The 24,934-nt window shown below is 35.4% G+C and overlaps 1 protein-coding gene across 7 annotated transcripts in view; it reads right to left on the bottom strand.

Moving 5' to 3' along the window:
* Positions 1–24,934, bottom strand: part of LOC129797436 (maternal protein pumilio) — a 148,719-nt gene that overhangs the window by 103,201 nt on the left and 20,584 nt on the right. For all 7 annotated transcript variants that reach the window (XM_055839984.1, XM_055839985.1, XM_055839986.1 and 4 more), the window contains 5 exons: positions 17,646–17,872; positions 16,908–17,043; positions 15,937–16,058; positions 2,722–2,971; positions 2,500–2,598 (listed from right to left, as the gene is read on the bottom strand). In XM_055839984.1, the coding sequence (XP_055695959.1) occupies positions 2,500–2,598; positions 2,722–2,971; positions 15,937–16,058; positions 16,908–17,043; positions 17,646–17,872 (834 nt within the window). The remainder of the gene's footprint in view (positions 1–2,499; positions 2,599–2,721; positions 2,972–15,936; positions 16,059–16,907; positions 17,044–17,645; positions 17,873–24,934) is intronic.

The raw sequence follows: 24,934 nt of genomic DNA, 5'->3' as shown, positions 1-24,934 counted from the left end.
AATTTTGATTGGATTCAATTTCCCAACGTCATATCTCATTAAATTGAATAAAAAATTAAACATTAATCAATGTTCTAGCAACTATTGTTCAATTTATACGTTGCTATGAAAATTAGAGAGAGATATATAATTTACAATTTTGACAATTTGTCATGAATAAAAAGCAAAATGATGTGTGTTATTGGAGAAATAAATTAAAATATGATTGAATTTGTGAAGGAAATATAAAATGCTCAATTTAATTTAGGTATACTCCATTTAGATACATAAATTCTATTTTTAATACAATTTTTTGTGCAGAATATCATGAAGCATGTATATAAAAACTTATTTAACTTTATTTGGATCCAATTAGAGGGGTTGCACAATGTATCACTATATAATACAGTTGAAATTAAATAAATGTTAAGACTGAGAGAAGAGACTGTCAAAGGCAAAAATACTTTTAAAAAAATTCCATACAACGGGGAACGATGAAAAAGAATACAAATGAATTCTTTTAGTATTATCTAGGAAGAAGATTTTAATCGTCTTTCCTTTCTCTGAAATCGCTTTCCGCACTTCTTTGCCAGCAACATCAACAATATGATTAATTGAATAGAAAGAACAAACTTGTCATTGAAAATTTTCTATACAATACAAACAGTTGAATTTCATTTATATTGTATTCTCAAAGAGAAATTCTTGATTAAATGGCAGTTTTTTTTTCTCTAAGAACAGCAATGTGTATACATATTTTATATTCAGAAATATATATTGTATTTTAATTATGCTCAAGTAACATAATTTTCCAAACTCATTCATTTTTAGAGTCGCTGCAAAAACTTTTTCATCTCCGGCATAAATGCACAGAAAGGGGACAAAAAAAATTGTCAAGTTTTGGCTAATTGCAAATTGGAGACAGAAGTGTATTTAGCGAAGTTTTAGCGAAAGAATGAGAAAAGTTGGTGAAAATAGTTGAAACATTCTTTACCATTATGTCATTATAATAAAAACTTTCAACATGAACACGTCGTGTGGTAGAATGTTTCTTAAATAATAATATTATCCAAATTGGGAATTTTTAAAATATAATGAGTAACACCAAGAGTTGTATAAAGTATGTAGATACATATTTTTATAACTCACATCATTTGCAATTAATCAACCTACGATGGGGGGATTTATGGTTGATATTTTTTTTTGTATTCCAAAGTAATTTTTCATTGGTTAATTATAAATATCAGTTGATTTTTGGAAGTTAACCCGTATACTTATCGGGCAGTTTTTTTTTAATACTTCCATTAAATCTGATTTCATTTACATTTAGAATTCAAGTTCTTAAGTAATATTCATAAATTTATAGGATAGCGTATGAAATCCTACAAAAAAAACGATGATAACGTTCTTTGTTGGACATAAACGTAAACATATTCGGGTTAATAAAAAATACTCAATTATTAGTTTCATTATTTTTACGATAATTATGGTAAAAAATATGTATACAGTCAAGTACAGTAATTAAATTAGTGTCAATGTAAAATGCCATATCAATTGGTAGGTAATCATTAACATTTAATACGTAAATTGCAAATTCACATGACAAATTCAATTATGAGGTAATAAATCCATCATTTTATTTTATATTTAACTATATGTATGTAACTATTTTTTATATTGATTTTCACTCATACAGATAGAATTGGACGCTCAATATTAATCTCTCACTCGTGATGGATTTTTTTTTGTACCAAGCTGCCACATCATAGACGTCAAAAACAAAGGGAAAATGAATCACATGCAAAAAGGATCAAAATAATAGACGTATGAGGGTGTAAATAGGCTTTCGCGTTTAATTAAAATTAATACAAAAGATGGATTAAAGAGATAAAACCATTGACTCTTTATGCAAAATTTTGTTTATTAAAAAATATTTATTTTAAAAATTAATTTTATCACTTTTTTTTAACAGGTTTCTCAATAAAAAATATATTCTATGTGAAGAGAATCAAACGATAAATAAATTTAAAAAAAAAACATTAAAGTATAGGAACAAAAATTTGGACTAGTACAATGTTAGTAAACAAAAATCTTTGACATGTCCTTTAAAATGATAATATCAATATCACAGCATCACGATTTTTACTTTTTTTAACACTGCAACTCTTTTTTTTTTGGCACAAAATAAACCACAATAAACGCCCACACCATAAATCACTTTATCATTAATAAATTCACTGCAAAATATATTTTTATTACCTATACTATGTTAATTCACTGCTAAATTTGCAAATTATGATCCCTCAATAGCGATTCAAAAATTTGTATATTATACAATGGTTTTGCCACGTGGAATATCAACGAATTAATTAAAAACGATATGAATAAGTCCAAAACATTCCGAATATTGCTATGTGGAGCGTTAAATCGATGTGATTGGCATAAAATTGATGTATCATTGTTCTAACTATATAATCAAATCATTCTGGACATGGGCGAGTGAGAATAATTTTCACCTACCTGTACATCAAAGTTGTGTTGCTGTTGCAATAAATTTGCCGATGTGTCCAATTGATTGGGGCCTTGTTGTTGATTCACCATCTGATTTTGTTGGAAATTCTGCAAAAGGATAGTGCGAACGAAAAAAAATCAAACAATTATTCATCGTTCTCTGCTAAAATTTCTTCTACAAGTGTTTATTTTATGAAACGTGATGATAAAAAAATTGCTGGGATTACAAACCTGTGCAACTTGATGCATTCCACTGACACCATTCATAACTGGGCCTTGCATTTGATTCATTGCTGCCAATTGGGCTGCATGATGGTAGGAGTTGAGTTGACCAACACCCTGTGGGTCACTCGCGCCTAGCATATGCTGCAACGGGAGCTGCGGATAAGCTGACCCCACCTGTCCCGTGGGATCTAGAAGCCCACTTGGACGTGTCAGAGCCTCCTCTGCTGGAGATGGTTGTCGTGATCCTGGAGTTCGACTGTTGTTAAGAAAAAGATATTAAGTGATAACCTAGATTAAGCCTTTTCCTTTGTCTACAAAACTTGAATGCCTTTTATTTTATTAAAATTTCTTATAGGCTACCTCCATTAACGTCTCAAAGCCTTTATTTTATGCTTTTAATTGTGATTCTTTCGAATAATTTTTACTAGAGTGTTTGATTTTGTCTGTTGATATTTTTTACGACCATCACTGTGTCTAGGCTCACGGAGATTTAAGAGGTTTGTTTTGTATAGAAAACATCAAAAATATAACACAAAACGTTCTAAAAAAGTATATAAAGGTAATTTTTTTAAATTACAAAAAAAACAACATATCAGTTGGCTTTATTGGCAATTTTACAATTTGCAGGAATAAAGCAGAAAAATGAAGCGTTTACTTATCCCAGACATATCAATGTCTACGTACACTTTTAAATCACACTGAAAATAATCATTCACCTGCCTTTTTAGCAATAAATTTGTACGAAACCCCTTAAAAGATATAAAATATTACCCACTGTGTTAGGAAATATGTTTTTCCTCACTAAAATGAAAGAAAAAATAGGAAAAATGCGAAAACATTTTGCAAAATAAAAGAACTTTTAAATTTAAGAGATTGTATTACCTCTCTTAGCCAAAGACTACAACCTCTTAAACTACTGAGGTTCGGGAATGTAGCCATTCTACGTGGACGTAGTAACTTCAACATTGTTGAAGCATATTTTTTTTTGAAATCAAATTGCAATAAAATTAATTGATAATTTAATTAAAATCTCTTTTTATGTAGGTACCCAACTCAATCAGAAAAAATGTCCTTTTACCCCATTTAATTATGTATACGGAAATAGAAGAGGAAAAAATTGAATTAAAAACTGAAAACTCGCCAATTTTCTATGAATTCGATTTCATTAAAAAAAAAAAAAAGTTAATAAAGGCATCATGGTGGCAGGGCTAACTGCAACGGAGGAGCACTTCGCCATATATTTTGAGTTTTGATGGCCGGATAAATCAGAAAACTTTGATTTACAACACCAAAGCTGAATGAACTTTAACGAGCTAAAAAGAGTCCCCGATGTACCCAAAATATCACGATAAAAGGACATTAAAAACTTGGGATAAGTGGCAAAAGAGATCCTTAGCAATAGCAGGAAAAGATATACTAAAAAGCAATCAAAGCCTAAACTGTTAGGCTCGTGGAAAATTATTCTAGGACATCACGAAATGTCTTTTGAGAAATCTCTTCTTATCCTCAAAATCTCTAATTGTCAATTAAAAATTTAAAAAAAAAGTCTCATTCTGATCTATACTTATTATTTGATTAAACACCTCTTTCGTACTTAAATAGTTTTTTTTTTATTTCACAAAAGCTGAATTTATTAGAAAAGACACTTAAAAGCTTTTGAAGTTACCCATTTCAACGATTTTTTCTAAAGTAAAATCCAGGCTTTGAGTTTTTTCTATAAAGAGATTATTCGCTTGAGAATATTTCAGTGATTAACACGTTTATAATTACATTTTAATTTGCTTAATCCTTCATTATTCACAATGAAGCATGATTATAAGGAGATTTTCCAACGAGAAATTTTATTTTATTTTTTTTATATGAAACTGAAAGTGTTAGAAAGAACAAATTTGCAAGCAAGCAAATTCCTGTTTTAAATCTTCATCAGCATTGCATGTCATTTTCCCATCTCTACTATGTATTTATTATTTTTTTTTTTGAATCTCCACTCTTCCACAGCCAAGATTTTTACCCAACAACATTAGTAAATAGCAAGAAAAAAAAACACGATAAAAGAATAAAATTGTACATTGAGGCTTCTAAACAATATATTATGTATGTATGTATTTTAGCATGTAACATAGAACTATAAGAATAGAGAAAATAATTATATACAACATTATGCGAGAGCGAAAGAGACACGAGTAAAAGTAAAAAAAAATAGTATCCAAGTTTCAACATTTTCTTCAGTCAATGACATTGACTTAATACATAACAGAGTGAGAGAGAGAGAGAGACTCTCATTTTCTCCATGTCCGTAATTAATAATCTTAACATACATTAAATCTGCGCGTCACGGAAAAAGTATATTTCACAGCAAGAATGGGAAGAGAGAAAAAGAACAAACAAACTAGAGACATACGAAAAAAAAAAGTGCGGCAAGAATAATCTAAAAACATCAATTACAACCTCCTCTTCCTCGTAACAACACGTTGAGAACCACCAAACAATGCCCACATGGTATGTAAAGTAATAAAATGTATTAAAAGTGCGAATTATATGTTAATTATTTTGTCGAGAGCCTACAAACTAATTCATAATTAGCACCAAACAATTACATCAACCTCCACCCATCCCCTTCCATCATATTTCTTTCTATACCTATGTATTGTGTCACATTTTGTCATGTTTTTCCTTCAAGTTCTCCCCCACCCACGACCCACCACCCTTCATCTTCCCCCGCGTGATACTTGGAAAAAAATTATAGGCCCCAAAACTTTCATGAAGGGTTCAACAACAAATTCACTGGTGGTGAAAGTCATTTACACCAAGTGCCGCATAATAAATGGCTTCATCCACCTGAGCCTTCTGTGACATTGTATGGTGGACCCGTTTAGGCAATAGTGGTCATAAAAAATGGGGACATTGCTTATGTAAATTTTCCTTCCAATTAATTCATTCGGAAAGATTCTGAAAAAATAAGTTGAGCTTTATAAATAATTTATTTACAAATTTTAGTAACCTAACTAATTCTTGTTGGCTATTCCCAACGAGAGGCGCTGAGAGCGCCTAGATGAGGAGAAAGAAAGAGCTCTTGGGCTCTGGCAGCGAAAACTCTGCCTCTTTTGGCTACCGTCAGCGACGGGAGAAGCATCTCCAGCCACACCGCCCGGCCACTTTGTACAAAAACCCAAATTTTGTGGAAATAAATGTTATCAAACGTAACATTGGCGCCCGAGAGAATAATCCTGATGTCCAACGCAGCCCGAGCAGATGGAAATTCGCCGTGAAAAAGACTCACCAAGAGAAATTCAGCGAGATTCTTCGCAGAAGTCCAGCGAGTCTGAATTCATCAAGCTGCCGAACAAGAGGGAATTTCATCAAAAGCAAAGGTCGTGAGTGCCCCATTCCCGTAACCCACCCATTCCAATTAGTGTAGGAAATCTGGAAGAATCTCCGGAAGTGTTTTTCATTGCAACTGGAGGGTGGGAGTGTGTAAAAAAAGTGAAAAAAGAAATCACATGGGTGGGATGGTGGCGCATCTCAAGGAAAAAGTAAAACGTGGTTAACGGGTATTGTAACGGTGTTGTGTCGCGGCGATAGGAAAAATTGTGGTCAATTGAGCAAAATTTTTGTGTGTTAAAAATTTGTGTAATGCAGTGGATCGATAAAGTAGAGTAAATTAGGCTTTGAAAGATTGATGAAATATTGGGAAAGATTGAATGAAAAGTATATCCCACGTAAATTTTTTTTTCTTTGATTTTCACCCCCACTGCTTATACAAATTCGTCGTTAATTAATTTTCTATTAAATATTTCAAGTTGCAAAATGATTCTTGTAAAGTTTAATGCGTGCGTGGAAGTATTTCTTTGCGGAATTTAGATTTCTTTGAAAATCTTCTTCGACTTTAAATTTGCCAAGCTTCTCCGAACAATTTTTAGCGCGGGTAGACGCTATAGATTGGGGTGGGGGGAGTGCTTGTGCAGCAGTGTCGGGGGGGAGAATGGTGTTATTCTTTTTTCGCGAGATTCACGAATGTTGGCGTCGTAGTTGAAAAGCAAAATAATGTTCAATAGGAAATCGATGGATATTGATTCGCTTTGCGCTACTCGAAGAGTTAACATCTCCCAGAGTGTGTCATAGCTGCTTTAATTTTTCTTTTTTCTCTTATTTTCAGGGATTTTTTCTATATGAAATCTATCTCATTGTACTCAGGCAAGATTTAGATTAATTTTACTGAGATTTTTTTCTTTTTTTTCGGGTGTTTTCCCTGAAAAAACCCTAAAGTTTTCTTACATTTCGCGGGAGCATATGGTGAAAAATTTTTCGTCGGACCCAAAATTTGAGTCGCATAACAGTTTTTTGGTGATTGAGTGGGGTTTGGCTGCGCGTGTGTGTGCACACACACATGTCGCTGCCGGCAGATCAAGGGAGTACGAGCGAGATGAGGCGTGTGGCCTCTGCGCTCGCTACTCTCCCGGATTACACTGATGATGATAGCAAGATCGAAAATGCTAATGATAAGAAAGGAGATAGCGATGGTGGAAGTAGCGAGTGTGACTATAGTGCATTGGATAGTGAGACTGAGAAGGAAGATAATTCGAATGAGCGCAAGAAGATGGATGTTGATCAAGAATTTATCCCAAGAATAAGACAATACGGCGATTCTACTCAGGGTCCTTTTATTGTTTACTTGCGTGCCATGAAGAAATTTTCTCTCGATGTTGTCAGGGTTTCGAATGATCTTTTCCGCAAATATGCGTCGATTAAGACAATTGATCCCGTAAATCGCGATAAGCTACGCATTGAGTTTAACTCTAAGAAAGAAGCCAATCATTTGCCTTTCAATAAGGATTTCTCTAAACGATTCTCTATTTATGTCCCGGCTAAAAAGGTTGAGATTGATGGGAAAGTTGTGTTGAATGATCACATCAACACAGCTGATATTTTGAAAGGTGGCCAAGGAGTTTGCAACGGTGTTGACCAACCCGTCAAGGTGTTGGAGGTGGAACGTCTGAAGAAGAAGGTGGTTGATGATAAAGGAAATGCTTCTTTTCAGAAAACGCCATTTGTCCGAGTGACTTTTGAAGGAAATACCCTTCCGGATGTGCTCCTTATTGGGAGACTTCGTTTGCCAGTAAATGCTTTTACCCCGAAAATCATGCGATGCACATGCTGCCTGATGGTTGGCCATACTGAGAAGTATTGTGCCAACAAGAAACGTTGCGAAAAATGTGGCCTCCGTCATAAGAATGAGGAAGAATTTAAGGAGTGTGCAGCTAGCACCTTCTTGTGTCCAAATTGTCGCATTTTTTACAGAGAAAAAACCCATGATTGCCCTAAAGTGAACATGATCAGGCAAAATGAAGTTGATAAGGCTTTGGCTAGCCGTGAGTCTGGACCACCCGAGGCTTCAGAAAATGAAAATGCATGGCAAATGAACGAAATGGCAAGCAGGAAAAAATTGCGAGGAAATAGGCCGCAAAACTATAAGAAAGATTTTCCTAGTGTGAATGCTGTGGTTCATAAGAACAGGTACAATGGCCTCTACGTGGTGCATGATGACGATGACGACTCTGATTTGCCTGAAGAGGAAGACGATGAAATGCTGGAAGGTGCAGTTGGTGGTGCTGTAAGTGGGGCAGTTGGTAATGCAGTAGATGGGGCAGCTGGTGGTGCAGTAGGTGGAGCTGTTGGTGATGCAAGTGGTGTCATAGTAGGTGGAACCAGTGGTGCTACAGTAGGTGGTGCCACAGGTCCTACTGCAGGTAGTTCAAGTGGTGTAGCAGTAGGTGGTGCCATAAGGAAGAGGAAACTCAATCAGAACACTAGTACGAATAACGATGATGCAATGTTCCGCTGGGCAGCTGAGTACGATAAGCAGAATCCGAGAAATGCAACCCAAATCAGGCAGCCTGGAAGTGAGAGGCCAGCTGCAAGAACGGAGGCAATGGAAACGGAACAGCAAAGTGAAGTTCCTGACTGGCTTTATGAGTTTTGTCGAAGAAATTATCCTTCCTTGGATTGAGAGACGCATTAATGAGTTTATGCCTAAGATCTTTACCTTTTTCTGTAATTAATGGATAGATCAAGTCTAAGAAATATAAAAGTTTTTCAGTGGAATATAAATGGTCTTAGAGGAAGATTGCAGGATTTAATTGTTGTTTGTAGGCGTCTTAATATTGATGTTGTGTTGCTCCAAGAAACTAAAATTACACCTCGTTGTAGAATTAGAATACCCGGATATTCTCTCTTTCGCAGTGATAGAACTGATCGAGGTGGGGGAGTTCTAATTGCCGTAAAGAACTCTCTAAGAGGCGAACGCATAGCAATAATTGACGATGAATACACGCAAGCAGAAATGGTTGGTGTAAATATTGTTCTAGCGAACAAAAGCGTTGCGTTGTGGTCTGTGTATATACCAAACTCCTCGGCAATTAGATTTTCTGATCTAAATCGGGTGTTTGCAACAAATGTGTTTGGTACAATCGTTGGGGGTGATTTTAATGCACATAATGCGCTGTGGGGTTCCTCCCATCAAGATGGGAGAGGTGGTACCCTTCAAGAATGGTGCGAAAATAACAACCTCGTGGTTCTGAATGATGGCCGTCCAACGAGAATTGCTTGTCCTCCAGTTCCTAGTAGTGCTATTGATATAACATTTGTGTCACAAAATATTGCTTTAGATTCAAGTTGGGATCAGTTTGAGGAAACCTTGGGCAGTGATCACATTCCCTTATTAATCAATTTTGCTTATTTAAATAGAAATGTGCCTAGTGAGGTAGTAGATGAGGATTCTGTTAGGGATGCGCGGGTTGATTGGAAGAAATACAAAGAGGCAGTAGAGTCATCCTTAGCTACTGTGAGTGATCCATGTCCTATAGCAAGACTTGAAAAATTAAACAAATTAATGTGGGACTCAGCTAAAGAAGCAGAGAACAGAAGACCATGTAGAGCAAATAGTGGCAATAGTCAGGGGCAATACAGGGATCAAGTGTGGTTTGATGCAGAATGTGTGGCAGCGTGGAATGAGAGACTCGAAAGCTTTACGACGTTTCGTAATTCAGGGACTAGAGATAATTTTCTAGCTTACCGCAGGAAAGATGCCCAAGCTAGAAGGCTTTTCCGTAAAAAGAAAAGTGAGCATTGGCGGGAAAGATGTGAAAATTTTTCAAGTTCCACCTCTCTTTCTGAGTTGTGGAACATGGCGAGATCATTCCGCGGTCAAAGCCGAAGTAGAAATACAAATATGAATGAGTCAATGTTCCAAAACTTTGCCGATAAACTTGCGCCTCCCTTTGTCAGTAGACCCTATCATATTGCCCCGACAGCCCCAGAAGGTCGTGAATCACATTTGCAATACTGGTCTATTTTCACCATATCAGAGCTAAAATCAGCTCTCAGTTCCACTAAAAATAAGTCCGCTGGCTTGGATAGAATAAAAGTGAGCTTCTTGCAAAATCTGCCCAGGAATGGTCTTGAAGTGTTAATTGGAATTTTTAATGATTTCATGAGGTCTGCCATAATTCCGAGTCCATGGCTCTCTACCAGAGTCATTGCCATACGTAAGCCTAATAAGGATGGTTCTGAGGTTACTCATTATAGGCCAATTTGTATATTATCTGCGGTTCGCAAAGTTTTTGAAAAGCTAGTTCTGTTACGTCTGGATAGTTGGGTAACAGATCTCGATCTAATCCCACAGTCCCAAATGGGCTTTCGTAAAGGTTTCGGTACGCAGAATTGTTTAGCCGAGCTGAGCGCTAAGATACAAATTGCTTGGTCTGCGAAGAAGGTACTAGGGTGTGTGTTCCTTGATGTATCTTCAGCTTATGATGGGGTGCTGGTTGATGTGCTCTGTCAAGATCTTGTATCTGTTGGTTTACCTCAGAATATTGGTGTACTCTTGAGTCGCCTACTTTCTGAGCGGTGCTTGGAATTCTTTGATGGCAATCGTAAGATCTTAAGCAGAGCAGGATCCGTCGGATTACCGCAGGGCTCAGTGTTAGCTCCCCTTTGCTATAATCTTTATGTCAGAGACATTGATAATACCATCTCCCAGGATTGTCTTGTTCTGCAGTATGCAGACGACATTGCAATAGGATTTGCCCACAAGGACCCTCAAGTCATAGCGAACGTTCTTTCAAACTTATGTTTGAAAATTGAATCGTTTCTAATTAAACGAGGTCTGTCCATTTCAGTTCAAAAATCTGTAGCCATGCTTTTTACAAAAAAACATGTCCTGCCCTTTTTTGAGGTAAGATGTGGAAGCAATGTCATTCCTCTTGTTGAAAAATTTAGATATCTGGGGGTGGTATTCGATCGCAAGTGTCTCTGGGGTGCACACGTCAGAGCAGTTGCGGAATCATGTAGTAAGAGAGTCAATTTTCTGCGAGCTGTTTGTGGTCTTAGGTGGGGTGCACATCCATCCGTCTTAAGGACACTGTACGTGACGACGATAAGATCTGTCATGGAATATGGATCGCTGGTCTTCAGAACAGCTGCCAATTCACATATGATGAAACTGTATAGAATACAGTGGAGATCTTTGCGAATCTGCTTGGGACTTATGACTTCCACACACACAGGTTGTCTGGAAGTAATTGCGGGTATTTGCCCTTTGGATCTCAGATTTATAGTCGTAGCTGAAAGATTTCTAATCAGGTCATCTGACAGACATGCACGATTGTGGCAAGACTTGAGGTATATCAAGCTAAACTGCCCGAAAAGTCCATTTACCGAACTCTTGAAATGGCTAGAAGAAATTGGTTGGAGTGAGAACAACGTTCAGACCTACGATAGCCTGCAATTTAGTACCGACCGACCACAATTCCAATTCAGTACTATAGTCTGGGAACAGCTGCGAGGTTTTCCTAAAGATATGTGGCAGATCTATGCAAATGGATTTGTCAGAAATGCGCTGTTTTCGCTCAATAGCGAAATGTCTCACATTATTTACACAGATGGGTCTAAAACCCAACAAGGCGTTGCTTCAGCGTTGTGGGACGAGACGTTTAGCTTTGGTGAAGCTAGAACTTTGAGTCGCTGCTCATCAGTATTTACGGCCGAACTTGTAGCAATTAAAATGGCATTGGAAAGAGCTCTCACTATAAATGGAAATTTTCTAAAAGTGATTATCCTGAGTGATTCGTTATCGAGTCTTCAGAAAATTGAAAGCCGCTGGTCTTTGCGATCTCAAGCAGATATTGCAAGTGAGATACTGAGGATAATTGGGGAAATTAATAGCATGGGCAAAGAAGTAATTTTCATGTGGGTACCCTCTCATGTGGGGGTATCTGGCAATGAAAAAGTAGACCTGCTAGCAAGATCGGCTACTGGCAATAATGTTGAAGATTCGGTGTGTCGTAGAAAAGAAGATTTCTTTAAGTCTATCAAAGAGGACTGTATGTTGCAGTGGAATGTGTATTGGCAAAACGAGGACCGAGGTCGGTTGTGTTTTTCAATACTCCCGTCTTGTAAACTCACACCGTGGTTTCACAAACTAAGGGGTATCAATAGAGAAGGCTTATGCTTTATCAACAGAATCATCTCAAATCATTACAGACTAAATGCACATTTATGTCGTATAAATATTGTTCCAAGTCTTAATTGTGATACATGCAATGTTCCGGAAGATGTAGATCATGTCCTATTCTATTGCAATAGATATAGGGAGGGTAGAACCGAACTTATTGCATCAGGCCGTACAATGGGATGCGATAACTATAGTAGAGATATTATTGCTTGTTGCTTGGAGGCGAAGAGCCCGAACCCCCTAGTTGCGATCATTACATTCCTAAGAAGGAATCAGATCTCAATATAATGTAAATACGTGGATTGTTATAGGCCGATCAAAGTGTTTTTTTTTCTTGTTTTGTTGTGTTGTTGTCTTAATATGTTTACTTTTATATCTTTAAGTTACCGCGCGGTCATTGATAAACTACGGTTTCATAGACCTATCTGGGTTATAGGGTGGGATATTAAAAAAAAAAAAAAAAAGGAAATCGATGGACGTTATTAGAAATTCACACAAGTTCTTAGAGCGTAGATTTTGGGTTGGAAATGTGGTGTACAAGCGATCCTTTGCTTTCTTCGTGACAAAAAAGAGGACTCAACTTGAATTCGTCTACGTGGGAGGAGCGAAGTACTGTCTGCGAGCACCCAATCATGCAGACTGGAGGATTTGAGAACGAGAACTTGTGCTATAATTCATCGGAAGAACATGGAACACTGTTGACGACCCATCAGACTGATCTTCAGAACGCAAGTGTTAAATTTGAATCAATTTTTGCTAACTTTGAATTAACTTTTGATAATTTTGGATTAACTTTTTGCCAATAGTAACTTCATTTGTAAGGAATTTATCTGCTAACACTTAATTGGTTGAGAGAATTTTAACTTTGACTTTACCGTGAATTGAGGACATAGTAAATCGGCTACCGATCAAGTTTGGCCAGACCTATCGTTGATGATAGTGTCGCTCTCTTGTTGTTTCCAACTTGTTCGATGGAATTCGTATAAAGTAGAATCAACGTTTCTGTTGTACCGAATTTAATTCGTCTGCTACGATTCCAATGATTTAACCCAGTTTTCAGTATTAGTGCCGGCTATACTGTATTTTTTTTTGGGAAAAGTCGATTCTTTATGCTTATTTTGCATGTTCGGCTGAATTTGTTATCACCAATTATGATTCAAATTCACATTTAAAATTAGCCAACACTATTTGTCTATTCCTCATCCGTCTAAGGACGTCACAAATTAAATATTTATATTTTATCATGAAGCGTTTCAGTAGAGAGTTACCATTGACATGGGCGTTATTCATTGTAAAGAACATTGTACTCGTTGAACAAACATCTGTTCGTTGCGAGATTGTTAATCTTCTTGTGGGACTACGGGTTTGAGAATTTGGTTAATCGTGAAAATTTGAACCACTTGTTATGAGTTGCATTCAGCCTAGTGTGATGGCGGTATTTGTTAGGCCGTAGTGCAGATATGGGATAAGATCTCACTCGGTCAGGAATGCTGCGTGTGATGTGTTGGTACCGTAGGTATTTGATAGGCCGTAGTGCAGATATGAGATAAGATCTCACTCGGTCAGGAATGCTTGCGTGTGCGTGTTTGTGACCGGCGGCATTTGATAGGCTGTAGTGTAGATATGAGATAAGATCTCACTCGGTCAGGAATGTCCGCTGGTGGTGTGTGTGGCTCGAGATGTCCGGTAGGCCGTAGTGTAGATATGAGATAAGATCTCACTCGGTCAGGGATGTCTCTGTGAGTGGTGTGTGCGGGACAGGTTATGTTCGGTAGTCTGTAGCGCAGATATGAGATAAGATCTCGCTCGGACAGGAATGTCTCCTTCACTCCCAACAATACAGTGGTTGGCCCAGAAGATGAGTGGCCAGGTGGAAAGAAAAAAAAAGAGATCGCGTAGACTCCCTAGTAACTCAGGATGATTGCAATTGAACAGCGCCGTGTGGGCGGAAGACGAGATGAATGCGAAGTGCATGGATAAAGTTATCTCAATATCTACTCTCGAAGTTTAACGTAAATGATAAAATTTGTTGCTGTCAAAAAACAAAAATTAGCTTAAGGCCTAAGCATTAACTTGGGTAATTTCGTCGGCGCTAACATTGTTTAGGACGGCCATTTTCAGGCGATGCCCTTAATTTTGCTTATTTTAATTCCCATTAACTTTAATCGAAAAATTAGTACGTAAATTAGTTGGTATTTTCCTTTTCACTCTCACACCAACCTTCGTTTTAGCGGATAAAGTCCATTTGCTTTAGAGTCATTTAATTATTGTAAAAGAATAGTAGCTTTGGTTTATATTCAGTCAGGATTTTCATTCGTAAGAGGAGAAGTTCAATATCTTTTTTTTTGTGGATTTTTTTTGAGACCCGGCGGGTGTGTGTTGGCTATTCCCAACGAGAGGCGCTGAGAGCGCCTAGATGAGGAGAAAGAAAGAGCTCTTGGGCTCTGGCAGCGAAAACTCTGCCTCTTTTGGCTACCGTCAGCGACGGGAGAAGCATCTCCAGCCACACCGCCCGGCCACTTTGTATCAAAAAACCATTTTTGTGGCAAATAAATGTTATCAAACGTAACATTCTTTTCCAATATTCATTAAACAGGTACCAACTTTTAATTTTTAAAGCCTCTTAATTTTCAGAGTTCCCAAAGAATCAACTTTTCGTTTTATTAAATAACTATTCTCTCTTTTTTTTGCAAAATCACAGCACTGAACATAAAAAGGAAGAGAATAGCTGTGAATTAAAATTAAAACAGATCAAGAATAATGCCAGAGTTCTATTTTTGTGACCACTATTGTAAGAATCTTGGGCTATTTATCCTAACATTTGGAGCTTTGCCTGTGAAAATTCTCATCATTCAGAAAGGAAATTCACCGCCCCAAACACTTCGTCCACCCTCTAGCTAGACGATTCCGGTTGATAATATATGTGTGCCAAAGAGGTATAGAATTGAAGAGGAAATGTGTGATAAAATATTATCATTTGATTGAGCTTATTGTTGATGATTTCCTCGCTCAATACAAATCTACGTGGATTACACATAACCCAAATTGAAAAGAATATCATCCAAATACCATTTCCTATACCATTTCACCCCGCTTCCTCCCCGCCCGGCATTCAATTCATATAAAAGGCAAGAAAGGAAAGAAAAAAAAGAAATCCTTTCTGGTTTTAAATACTCCGAACTTCTCTCAGATCCTGAGGCATAGTGTATTGTTGGGTATAAAGAAACAAGTATAAATAAAGAATAGTCAGGAATGTTTTTTCGCAGAAAATTTTAATCAATTTCCCACAAACACGGGAGTTCTATCCCCCTTAGCCGCCCTTCCTCCCCCTTCCCCTATATGCTTTTATTTATATTTTAATCTCTCTCAGCAGAAGATGAAGATGGACACAAAGAAAACCACGAGAATTATGCTTGCAATTCTGCACGACATTGACATTACTGTATGTGTGCAATGTTCAACACAATAACTAGTTTCTTTCACATCAAGGTTTTCCGTTCGCCACTCTCTCATGCATTTTATCAGCATTATTACTTTGCGCAACCACTTGACTACTCAAAACGCAATGGAGACGCCTGGTACGCAGGCAATGGAGGTGTGAGTGTGCCTTACAGTGGTGGATCAATTTCAATTTTCTCTTCCCCAATTTTTTTTTCTCCTTTCTTATATGTTTACCCCGAAAAAAAAATTAGCTCAATTCCATCACTTACTTGAATCCTTTGTCATCATCAATGCCATTTACGACAACACCATTTGACGAATTCACTTGATCCTCCTTCTTGATCCCGTTCGCATCAAACGGGGAATTAGTCTTCTCCTTATCGTCTGTTGACTGCAAAATAAATTGTATTGTAAAATATTAGGTACAAACTCTTTCATATATAGCTTTAATATTCTATACCAGCATTCTGATACACATAGTATATTTCACTTTTGTCGCAAATCGATATGATTGGAGATACACACTTTAACTAAACATACGAGTGATTTACAGCGCAAACCCATAGAGCAATGAACTTCTCCCGTATGTAGGTACTTTTGATTGAATTTAAAATTCAATTTCCGATTTGAAAACTAATTCTCTACTACAAAAAAAAATTGATTATTTTAGTTACAAAATCTTAAGTAACTTTCCACGTTTCTCTGCAGCTGCTAAATTCGTTATGTTTTAAAGATCAAATTACTTTAGCAGAATCTGAGTTTTCCCACCCTTATGTCTTTAAGAAATAAAATATATACCTTTAATTTTCTTTCAATTGAAAACATCCCAAAAATAACCTAAATTCCGATCAATCAACCTTCTAAATTATTCTACCCTTATTTACATCATCACACCAAGTAATATCAACATGCCGTATACACATCAAGAATATATGTGCCACCCCTCATTCCACAAATCTTCCCCTTGCAATAGAATTTCATTCATTTCCCTGCAAAAAGAACCTAATAAGGGCATGTTCGTGTGCATTGCAAGCAATTACTGAATTTCCCAAGAGAAACTACCCATTGATCTACTTTTGCCATCACTATACACAAATCCGCCCTGTGTGTGTTGAGCGAATTTCCTGCCCCCGCTTTTTTGCCCTTCATCGCTCTTCATTCAGTTTTTGCACACATGTAGTACATTTAATTTGCACACAAAAGTGAAAAATACGTTTGAAAATGCTGTGTAAATCCATACCTTGTCAGAATCATCAAATTTTAAACTTCTCAAACGTGGTTCGAGACTCGCAAGCGGACTCTCTTTGTTGGTTGGTGATCCACCCAAAACATATTCAACCATTTTTACACCTAAACCACCAGTTGAGTCCCGCGGACTGTGGAAGAAAGACAGAAAAAGGTATAAAAAAAAAGTTATTATTGTTCATTTACTCTCTCCTACTCTTCCTTGCAACCCCTATCCATTGTTTACCATCACATGTAGAGAGAAATGGAATGAATTTTCTGAGTGAGAGTCGGATTAGAGCGAGTGAAGTTGGTTCAAATGTTCTGACTAAGATATCTCTGCCAAGGACTCTTCTTTGGCAAGAGTTTCTTTTTTTTTTGTTAATTTTAAATAAAACTGAATAGAATTTTATTTCTTACATTGAATTGAAAAGAAATTTAATTTTTAGCCCACATTTTTAAATCCACAATTAAGGAAAAGGAATTATTATTTTGTAATTCCAGATTAACCAGATTAATAAAAAAAAAATTGATTAGCAAAATAATGAGAACGAGATAGGAAGTTATTCCGCAAATCTCAATTCCTTCGTCAATATAGGTATTTTAAAAGAAACCACCCGCATCTTCTAAGAACATTAACAGCAACCACGTCAAGGAAGAAAAAGTGTCATGTGGCACATGGAGCAATACAATCTAAAAGCATCTCATCAATTTCCCAGTGGTTTCTATCAAATTCACCCGAATGTGGGCTCACCTGAGAATTCCAGTACTTCCAGTGGAATTTGTCTCTTGTGCCTGCTGAAATGTCCGCCGTGGTGTCAATATTTCACCCTGTGTGGACCAAGTTGAGTCACGCCACACCTGATGCTCTGGCCCACCATGTAGCTGTAGTGGAGCAAGTGGGCCACTCGTTGCACTCGGAATTTTCATATCGCCAGGACCTCCTTTCTCCCACAACTTCTTTGCGGCAGATGTGGTGATCTGAAAAGGTATACAACACCCCAGACACAATATAATTAAATGCTTAATGAATCTCTCCCATACCTCCCACATATTTGCCATTTGCAATTTGCATCTTATGCATGTTCGTTCAAATATCCAAAGACAGAGTGAAAGAGCCCTGGCCCCCATTCACAGCCACCACATTTTCACATCTCATCCATCGTACATACATATATCTTGCGGTGCGCAATATTTAGAACAACAAATAAGAAGGCACAGAAAAAGAGACGTACATAACTATATATTTGCAGTAATATATTTGAAGATGGAATGGAGCAAAAACAAATCACGCTTATCTAATAGTTGTGCACTTTGGGTGAAAATTCCCACATAACACCCCGGCACACGGTGTGTTGGAAAACATTTTGCCGGCAGTTGTGGTACATGGAGATAGGGAAAGAGTGAGAAAGAGAGAGGTTTTCACGATCGTTTGCGTGTGTGTCATTAACATTCCATAAGGTTCATTGCACACAGAATGTAAGCAACTATTACACATAGATTCTGCCTTTTATCTCAAACTCCATCACCGTAGAACCGGAGTCAGCCGCAAAAACCATACCAACTAACACTCTCCACAGCTCCTCTCTAAATCGTTTCTTATCCCAAGGAAATACAATTGCAATCTATATATTACTTTACATTGTTGCCACTATATATGTATATGCTTTATACACACAATTATGTGAATTACACAAGATTTTTGCCTATCTCTCTCTCTGATATCGAGAATAGGTAGGTATTCCCCCCCACAACCCCACCTTATGGTAATGTAAACAGCACAACATGGATAGAAAACAAGAGAATATGGTTCTAATACTGCTGATTATACATTGTTTATATGTTGATGCCATTTTTTTTATTGCACATAGCATCATACAAATATATAATGTAAAAAGGTGGATATAAAATATTATTACTACTGCAAAAGTAAACGAGATATAAAAATGCATCACAAAACTCTACCAAGCGTACACCACTTATATATTTTTATAAGTTATGTAATAATCTCAATTTACATCTCAGGTGGTTTACTTGAAGTGAAAATTAGAATTTTCTTATGGAAAAAATCAATTTACTAAGAGCAAAGAAAATCTACTTTATTAAAATTAATTCATTTTAATTTTAAACGAACGTTTTAGGAAAGAAATTGCAAATTTTCAACAACAAAAAAATCTCTTTTTAGAAGTAAGTTTTCAATGTTATTAAGGACAATTTTAAAATTTTAAATACATTAGAAACTCAAGGTAGAGGTAATACCTTTGATTATCAACAATGACATTCTACATATAAAAGCTTTTGGAAAGTTTAGAACTCTAAATCTCAATGTTAGATTATATACATACATCCGTATAAAATATCTCACGGTGTGAAATGACAAAAGTATATACGAAAAAGCATAAAGTGGGAATCTCATCCTCTGCAAATCATTCAACCCTACATAAAAGATCAATCTGTGAAAAGCTCACTTCTAAATACCCAAAACACAAAAATCAATCATATTCATTGGAGCGGAATCAAAGTCAGAAATCATAAGGTTCATGCACAAGAAAATGAACAAGGCATTCTATATATCAATGTTTTATTGTATATTATATATCAAATGCAAAGTTCTATCGGGTGAGCACCTTTCCCTTCGCTGCCCCTTTTTTCTCTATTCATGCGAAAAACTTAAACACCGGATGACATATTGGAAATTTATATATTATTGTATACACGGGAACCGAGAGTGGTTTATAGGATATTGAATCCAGTATTGAATGTGGTATAGAACCAAGGACAAAATATGGCTACCCGGCTTCTGGGAATAACGTGGCCCGGTTATTTTGCATTGCATGCGTCTGCTTGAATTTCGGCGTTTGCGCACAAAAACCAATTGGACATTATGGCAATAAATAACAAATAAATGGTTGAAACTTTGTCGCTCTCTCTGGGAATCTATCAATTGGCTGACTTCCTTGACAAATCGACATGATAGCCATGTCACCCATTTCTCCAACTCTCATGCTCCCCTCTCTCTCGATCATCCATTCGAAACCAGCACCATATTGCATATAAAATCAAAAGCCACACACAGCATTAACTTCGAGGGAGACACCATATATATAATACATCATAGAGGAGAATAAACTTTTCATTTAGTCTACACACAGTTCTAATGGTTAAGAGTGGAGTAAGCGCACCCAAATTAAATGATATCACTTGTTATGCCTTTTGGTGTAACCATGTCCGCTGAATATGTAATAGTTTTGTTCCTCATCACCGCCGGAACTATTTATTTAACGAATATTAATGATGATAGCAGATTACTCGTCAGATCGGATGCTCGTATATTTTCATCACCTCTCCATCTTCTTTTTTTCATACCTCCCCCAAACGCACTGTTCTCAGCGCATGAATATAATATACTGGCAATATATATACCATATTTCAAATACATATCCCCACAACTCACATTTCTCATGGAATTATGCTCATTTGCAAAACACTCTGACACGGATTTACATGTCATCTCTAATCATTTTATACATTCTCTCAATAAATCTACATTTAAATACATCATCCCTCTCCTGAATCACATGACACATACGTATGTATACATAACACCACGCCATTCTATAAAAAAAATATACACATATGCGGTATATATACAATTTAAACCACAGTCGAAATGATAATAATTCCATTTCCGAGATACTTTTTCTCCTCCATATTGACATCCGGTAATTAAAGAATGGTGGGAATGGTATACTATTATCGCTCTATCTACTTAAAATAAAAACAATTAAGGAGGTCCCTAAAAACACAATAAAACCGTCTTGATTTATGGGTATTATCTATTTCTTGTTAAAAATTAACTAAATCAATTAAGAAGATTCCAAAGATATAATTTATCAGAACTTTTCAAAAATTAAATGATTTTTGTATTGATTATATTTTATGTTATTAATAAGTTCTTTTGCTCTACTTTGGTAGATTTTTTTTTCTAGAAGAAATTTATTGGAAGTCTACCTTACTAAATATGTAAATTCTAACCAAAATTCTAATAACCCGACAAATAGATTAACAAAATCTAACTTAAAATAATCTTTATACATTAATCCATTAATATTGCGATTTAATTCGTTTATTTTCCCCCAAATTCTTTAGTTTTTTTAAAACTTTTTTGATACAATAAAGAAAAAATATTTCAATACATTTTGCCAGACTGTGCAAATACAATTCACAAAACATTCCGTCCACTCAACATCCTGTATGCCAGCGACACCAAAATGTTACTGAACTTTCCACTTCATTCGCAATTCATCCATCTACGTTGATTTGTAGTAAAAATCCATTTGATAACACACAAAAAAAAACATCTTTTCGCAAAAAATTCTCACTTCTTGGCCATTCGCTTTTCACAGGTTATGCGAAGAATGAGATTGAGAGAAAAAAAAACGAAACAAATCTGGTGGATAAATACAAGTCAAATATAGTCGTGAATGCTCTCTTCAGAATCTCCTAAGCAATTTATATTCTTGAAAATGAATATTTGATAGAACGACTTGTCTGTTTTGGGTCATCGATTCTAACCAAGGCCATATGAGAAGTATCACCTACTGTGACGCTTCACATTTAACTGCCTTAATTCTTTTTCTTGTCGAATAAATTAAAACAGATCAATTGATTGATTACTTTCGAAAGGAATAAAGGATGAAAAAAAATAAAAGAAATGTTGCTTTCAAATAAAATTATTTTTCATTTCTATAATTAACCAACAGACACCCCAAAATTCTCATAAATCAGTACCACAATGATTCTTTCAAACTTGAAAACACATTCATCACAACCAAAAGAAGAAAACAGAATTTTTCGAGCATATGAAGGGTGTAAGAATTGATACCAATTAATTTTGTTATAAGTCATATTTTATTTTAACTTTTTATAAATTAAAAACTTTCAGACTTTAAAATAAAAATTGATCTTCATTAATTTTTTTGTTTGTTTTGCAAATTAAAATTATTATCGAAAATCGCCTTCGTTATCTCAATAATCCCAAAGCATATTATGATTTTTTTTATAAATGTCCACATAACAGCACAATTATCAAAAATTAACAGCAGAGGAAGGCAGCTTTCAATTAAAATGCATGTAGGTATTGATATTATATAAACCTTTGCTAAAATTTCAACGATAAACTTTCGAGAAATTGAATTGCAAGCGAGTTAATTAGCCCACGTTTCCCCTAACAACTCCTATATGTATTTTATTAAATGCTCCATTCGTGCGTTCTTTTCTAAATGAAATTTTTTTTTCGGTATCAACAGGTATTAACAAACATAATGGTTACAAATGTTGGGAGAAATGGTATTTTGTGGAAATTTTGAATAACCACGAATTTTGGGATAATCCCTTCTAATTAAAAAGTTAAATTGGACCTTTTGTGTATTACACCATATTGTATTACAATGTGAATTGAATGTTTAAATTGCAATTTCTGTAAAAAAGTAAAGGGAGATATCTCACTGTAAAATCTTCTATGTACAATGTATGTATATAATATATATCTGCAAAACACTACAGGCAGTTTTCAATGTTTGACAAGAATGCAAAAAGGGATTTATTTGCTACAATATACATCAAATTACTCATGTTACTTCCAGATTACACTACCAGACACTGTATGAAGTACAAAATATATACAATATGTTCGAGAATATCATAGAAAATAAGCTCACTTCTGAGCGACAATACAAAATTCCCCTTAGGTATGGAATATGTAATTATGTACACGTGTAATTAATCAATTTTCTGAATTACAAAACAGTTTCTCCTCGATGTCACAGCCATACCCAATATTGAAGGTACAGCATGCAATGTATAACCGCCAGAAATAAGGCGTCAGCTTTGTACTTGCAATAAATAATAGTATAAACATACTTATATGCATACAATCATGTTCCGCATTGTTTAAAACTCTTATTTAATATGCAATATAAATTTAAATCTGTATAGGAGACAACTTCAAAATTTAATAATAACTCTATGATCAATCAATGCAGCTGAACGTTTAAGATAATTCTATTTAGGACATGTTTGAATGAAAAATAATAACAATTCAGAGTGGATTTTTTTAAATGTAAAATATTATTATTTACATTAACAATAGTTTTACAAAATGTATTTCAAGTAATAAAATTATTAAAAAGTATAAATCTCTTGAAAAAATATTTAAACAATAAAATGTAAAATAAAAGCACTCATTGGTTATAACTTTCAATATATAGAAACTTTCCGGATTTTACGTCGTTCCAAAAAATTGAATTTCTGATTATACTACTGTTTCAACAAGATGATACCCCGAATGTAGAATGGCTAGAAATTCGCTCAACATAGCAATTTTAATGAAATATGTAGAGCTAATATGCTATCTAACAGAAATTTATGTGATACATCCCTACTACAAAACAGCTACATACATACAATCATTTCCACATTGTATGTACAACGCTTTTGTATATATGGAAGAGTATCCTGAAAATAGACGCAAAATAGCATATCCAGCAGTTGCTACGATACGAGAAAAGACCAAAAGCCGCGTGTCTCTCTCTGGTCTACTCTCCCAGTTCTATTCCAACATCTCACTTTTCAGTTACGCAGCATAATACAAAGGCGCCACTGCAAGTGTAGGTGTTTATTTTAGTAACGTTTCCACTGGCAACCCTGACAAAACCAATCCAATTTAATATATTTTATCGCATACCTTTACAATCAATTCGATAGCATTTACCCCTTTTACTCACCGACTGCACTCTTTTTCTCTAATTCCCCCAATTACCAGCAATTTTGTCTTTGACTTATTGTCTCGCACAAGAGACATTACCATAGAGTTTCCTTGTCAAAAGAGTCTCTAATTCAGGGATTTAATAAAGATGTCAAAGTAAAATTTCTTATGTAGTTACATTTTCTTTTAAAGAAGCTTAGAATTATGTTTAGAAAAGAACGTTAATAATTTCCTTTTGTCATGAATTAAATGCCAATTTAAATCGTTAATTAAATTTGTGAACTTTTAAGTAGTAATTAAGTACAGAAAGATGATCTTCATTGGGCCCTTTATACTTTTTCTTTGTTTAGCTTCTCATTAGGAACCAAGTAATAGGATACGTATACTACTAACTTGAAAGGATATTAGGTAATAGAAGAACATTTCTCTAAAAATTATATCATCTTTTAATTTAAAGAGATTTTAGTTCACTTTAAGATAAATGGAACTTTAATTGAATTATATTTATTATAAAAAAATCTCAGTTCCTCAAATTTAAATCATTTCCTATTCACCCCATATTTTTCTGCACAAATTAATGTTGGTTTCTGATGAGTGGCATATGTCTGAAAACATGAAAATTAACCATATTTCACCAACATTAATCATCGCATGTACGTACAATTTCCACGCTATAATTATTGATTCAATTATGCGATTATTAAGTATTTATTGCTATTATTTAAATCCATATCAAATAACATATGTATAATTCAACCATTTGCCGGTAAACGATGCACGTTTTCTATTATAGCAACACCTAGCAAATGGATTTATTTTGACGCCCATTGTTATGAATCATTGGACATAGGAGACATTGTTTTTCTTTTTCTTTAGTAGGTAACTCAAAAAAAGCATCCAAATATGTACAATGAGATAGAAGACTTTCGTGTAAAAATCTCGGGGACTCAATGTTGATTTTTTGAAAGGCCGTAAGTGCTTCTTGGATGAAAATACTTTTGTGTGCAAACTTGTTTGTGCGTCATCAACAAAAGATCACAAACTCATTTGATATGAAAGAGGAGAACACAAAAATAACCATCCACACAGAAGTCTTTAATGGCCAATACCGAGAATAATTCTTCCATTCTATTTTGCACTCAACTTTAGATCTAAATGCAGAACAATCTTTGAGCGATTTTAGCTGAATTTGCGGTTGAAATGCGAAGTATCCCACTTGACAAGAAAATTCAGCATGCAAAGATAATTCGCAAGAAAAGTTGCAATGTCAGTGAATA

The sequence above is a fragment of the Lutzomyia longipalpis genome, chromosome 1 (assembly GCF_024334085.1).
Source record: "Lutzomyia longipalpis isolate SR_M1_2022 chromosome 1, ASM2433408v1".
NCBI lineage: Eukaryota > Metazoa > Arthropoda > Insecta > Diptera > Psychodidae > Lutzomyia > Lutzomyia longipalpis.
This window is presented reverse-complemented; position numbering and strand designations above follow the sequence as displayed.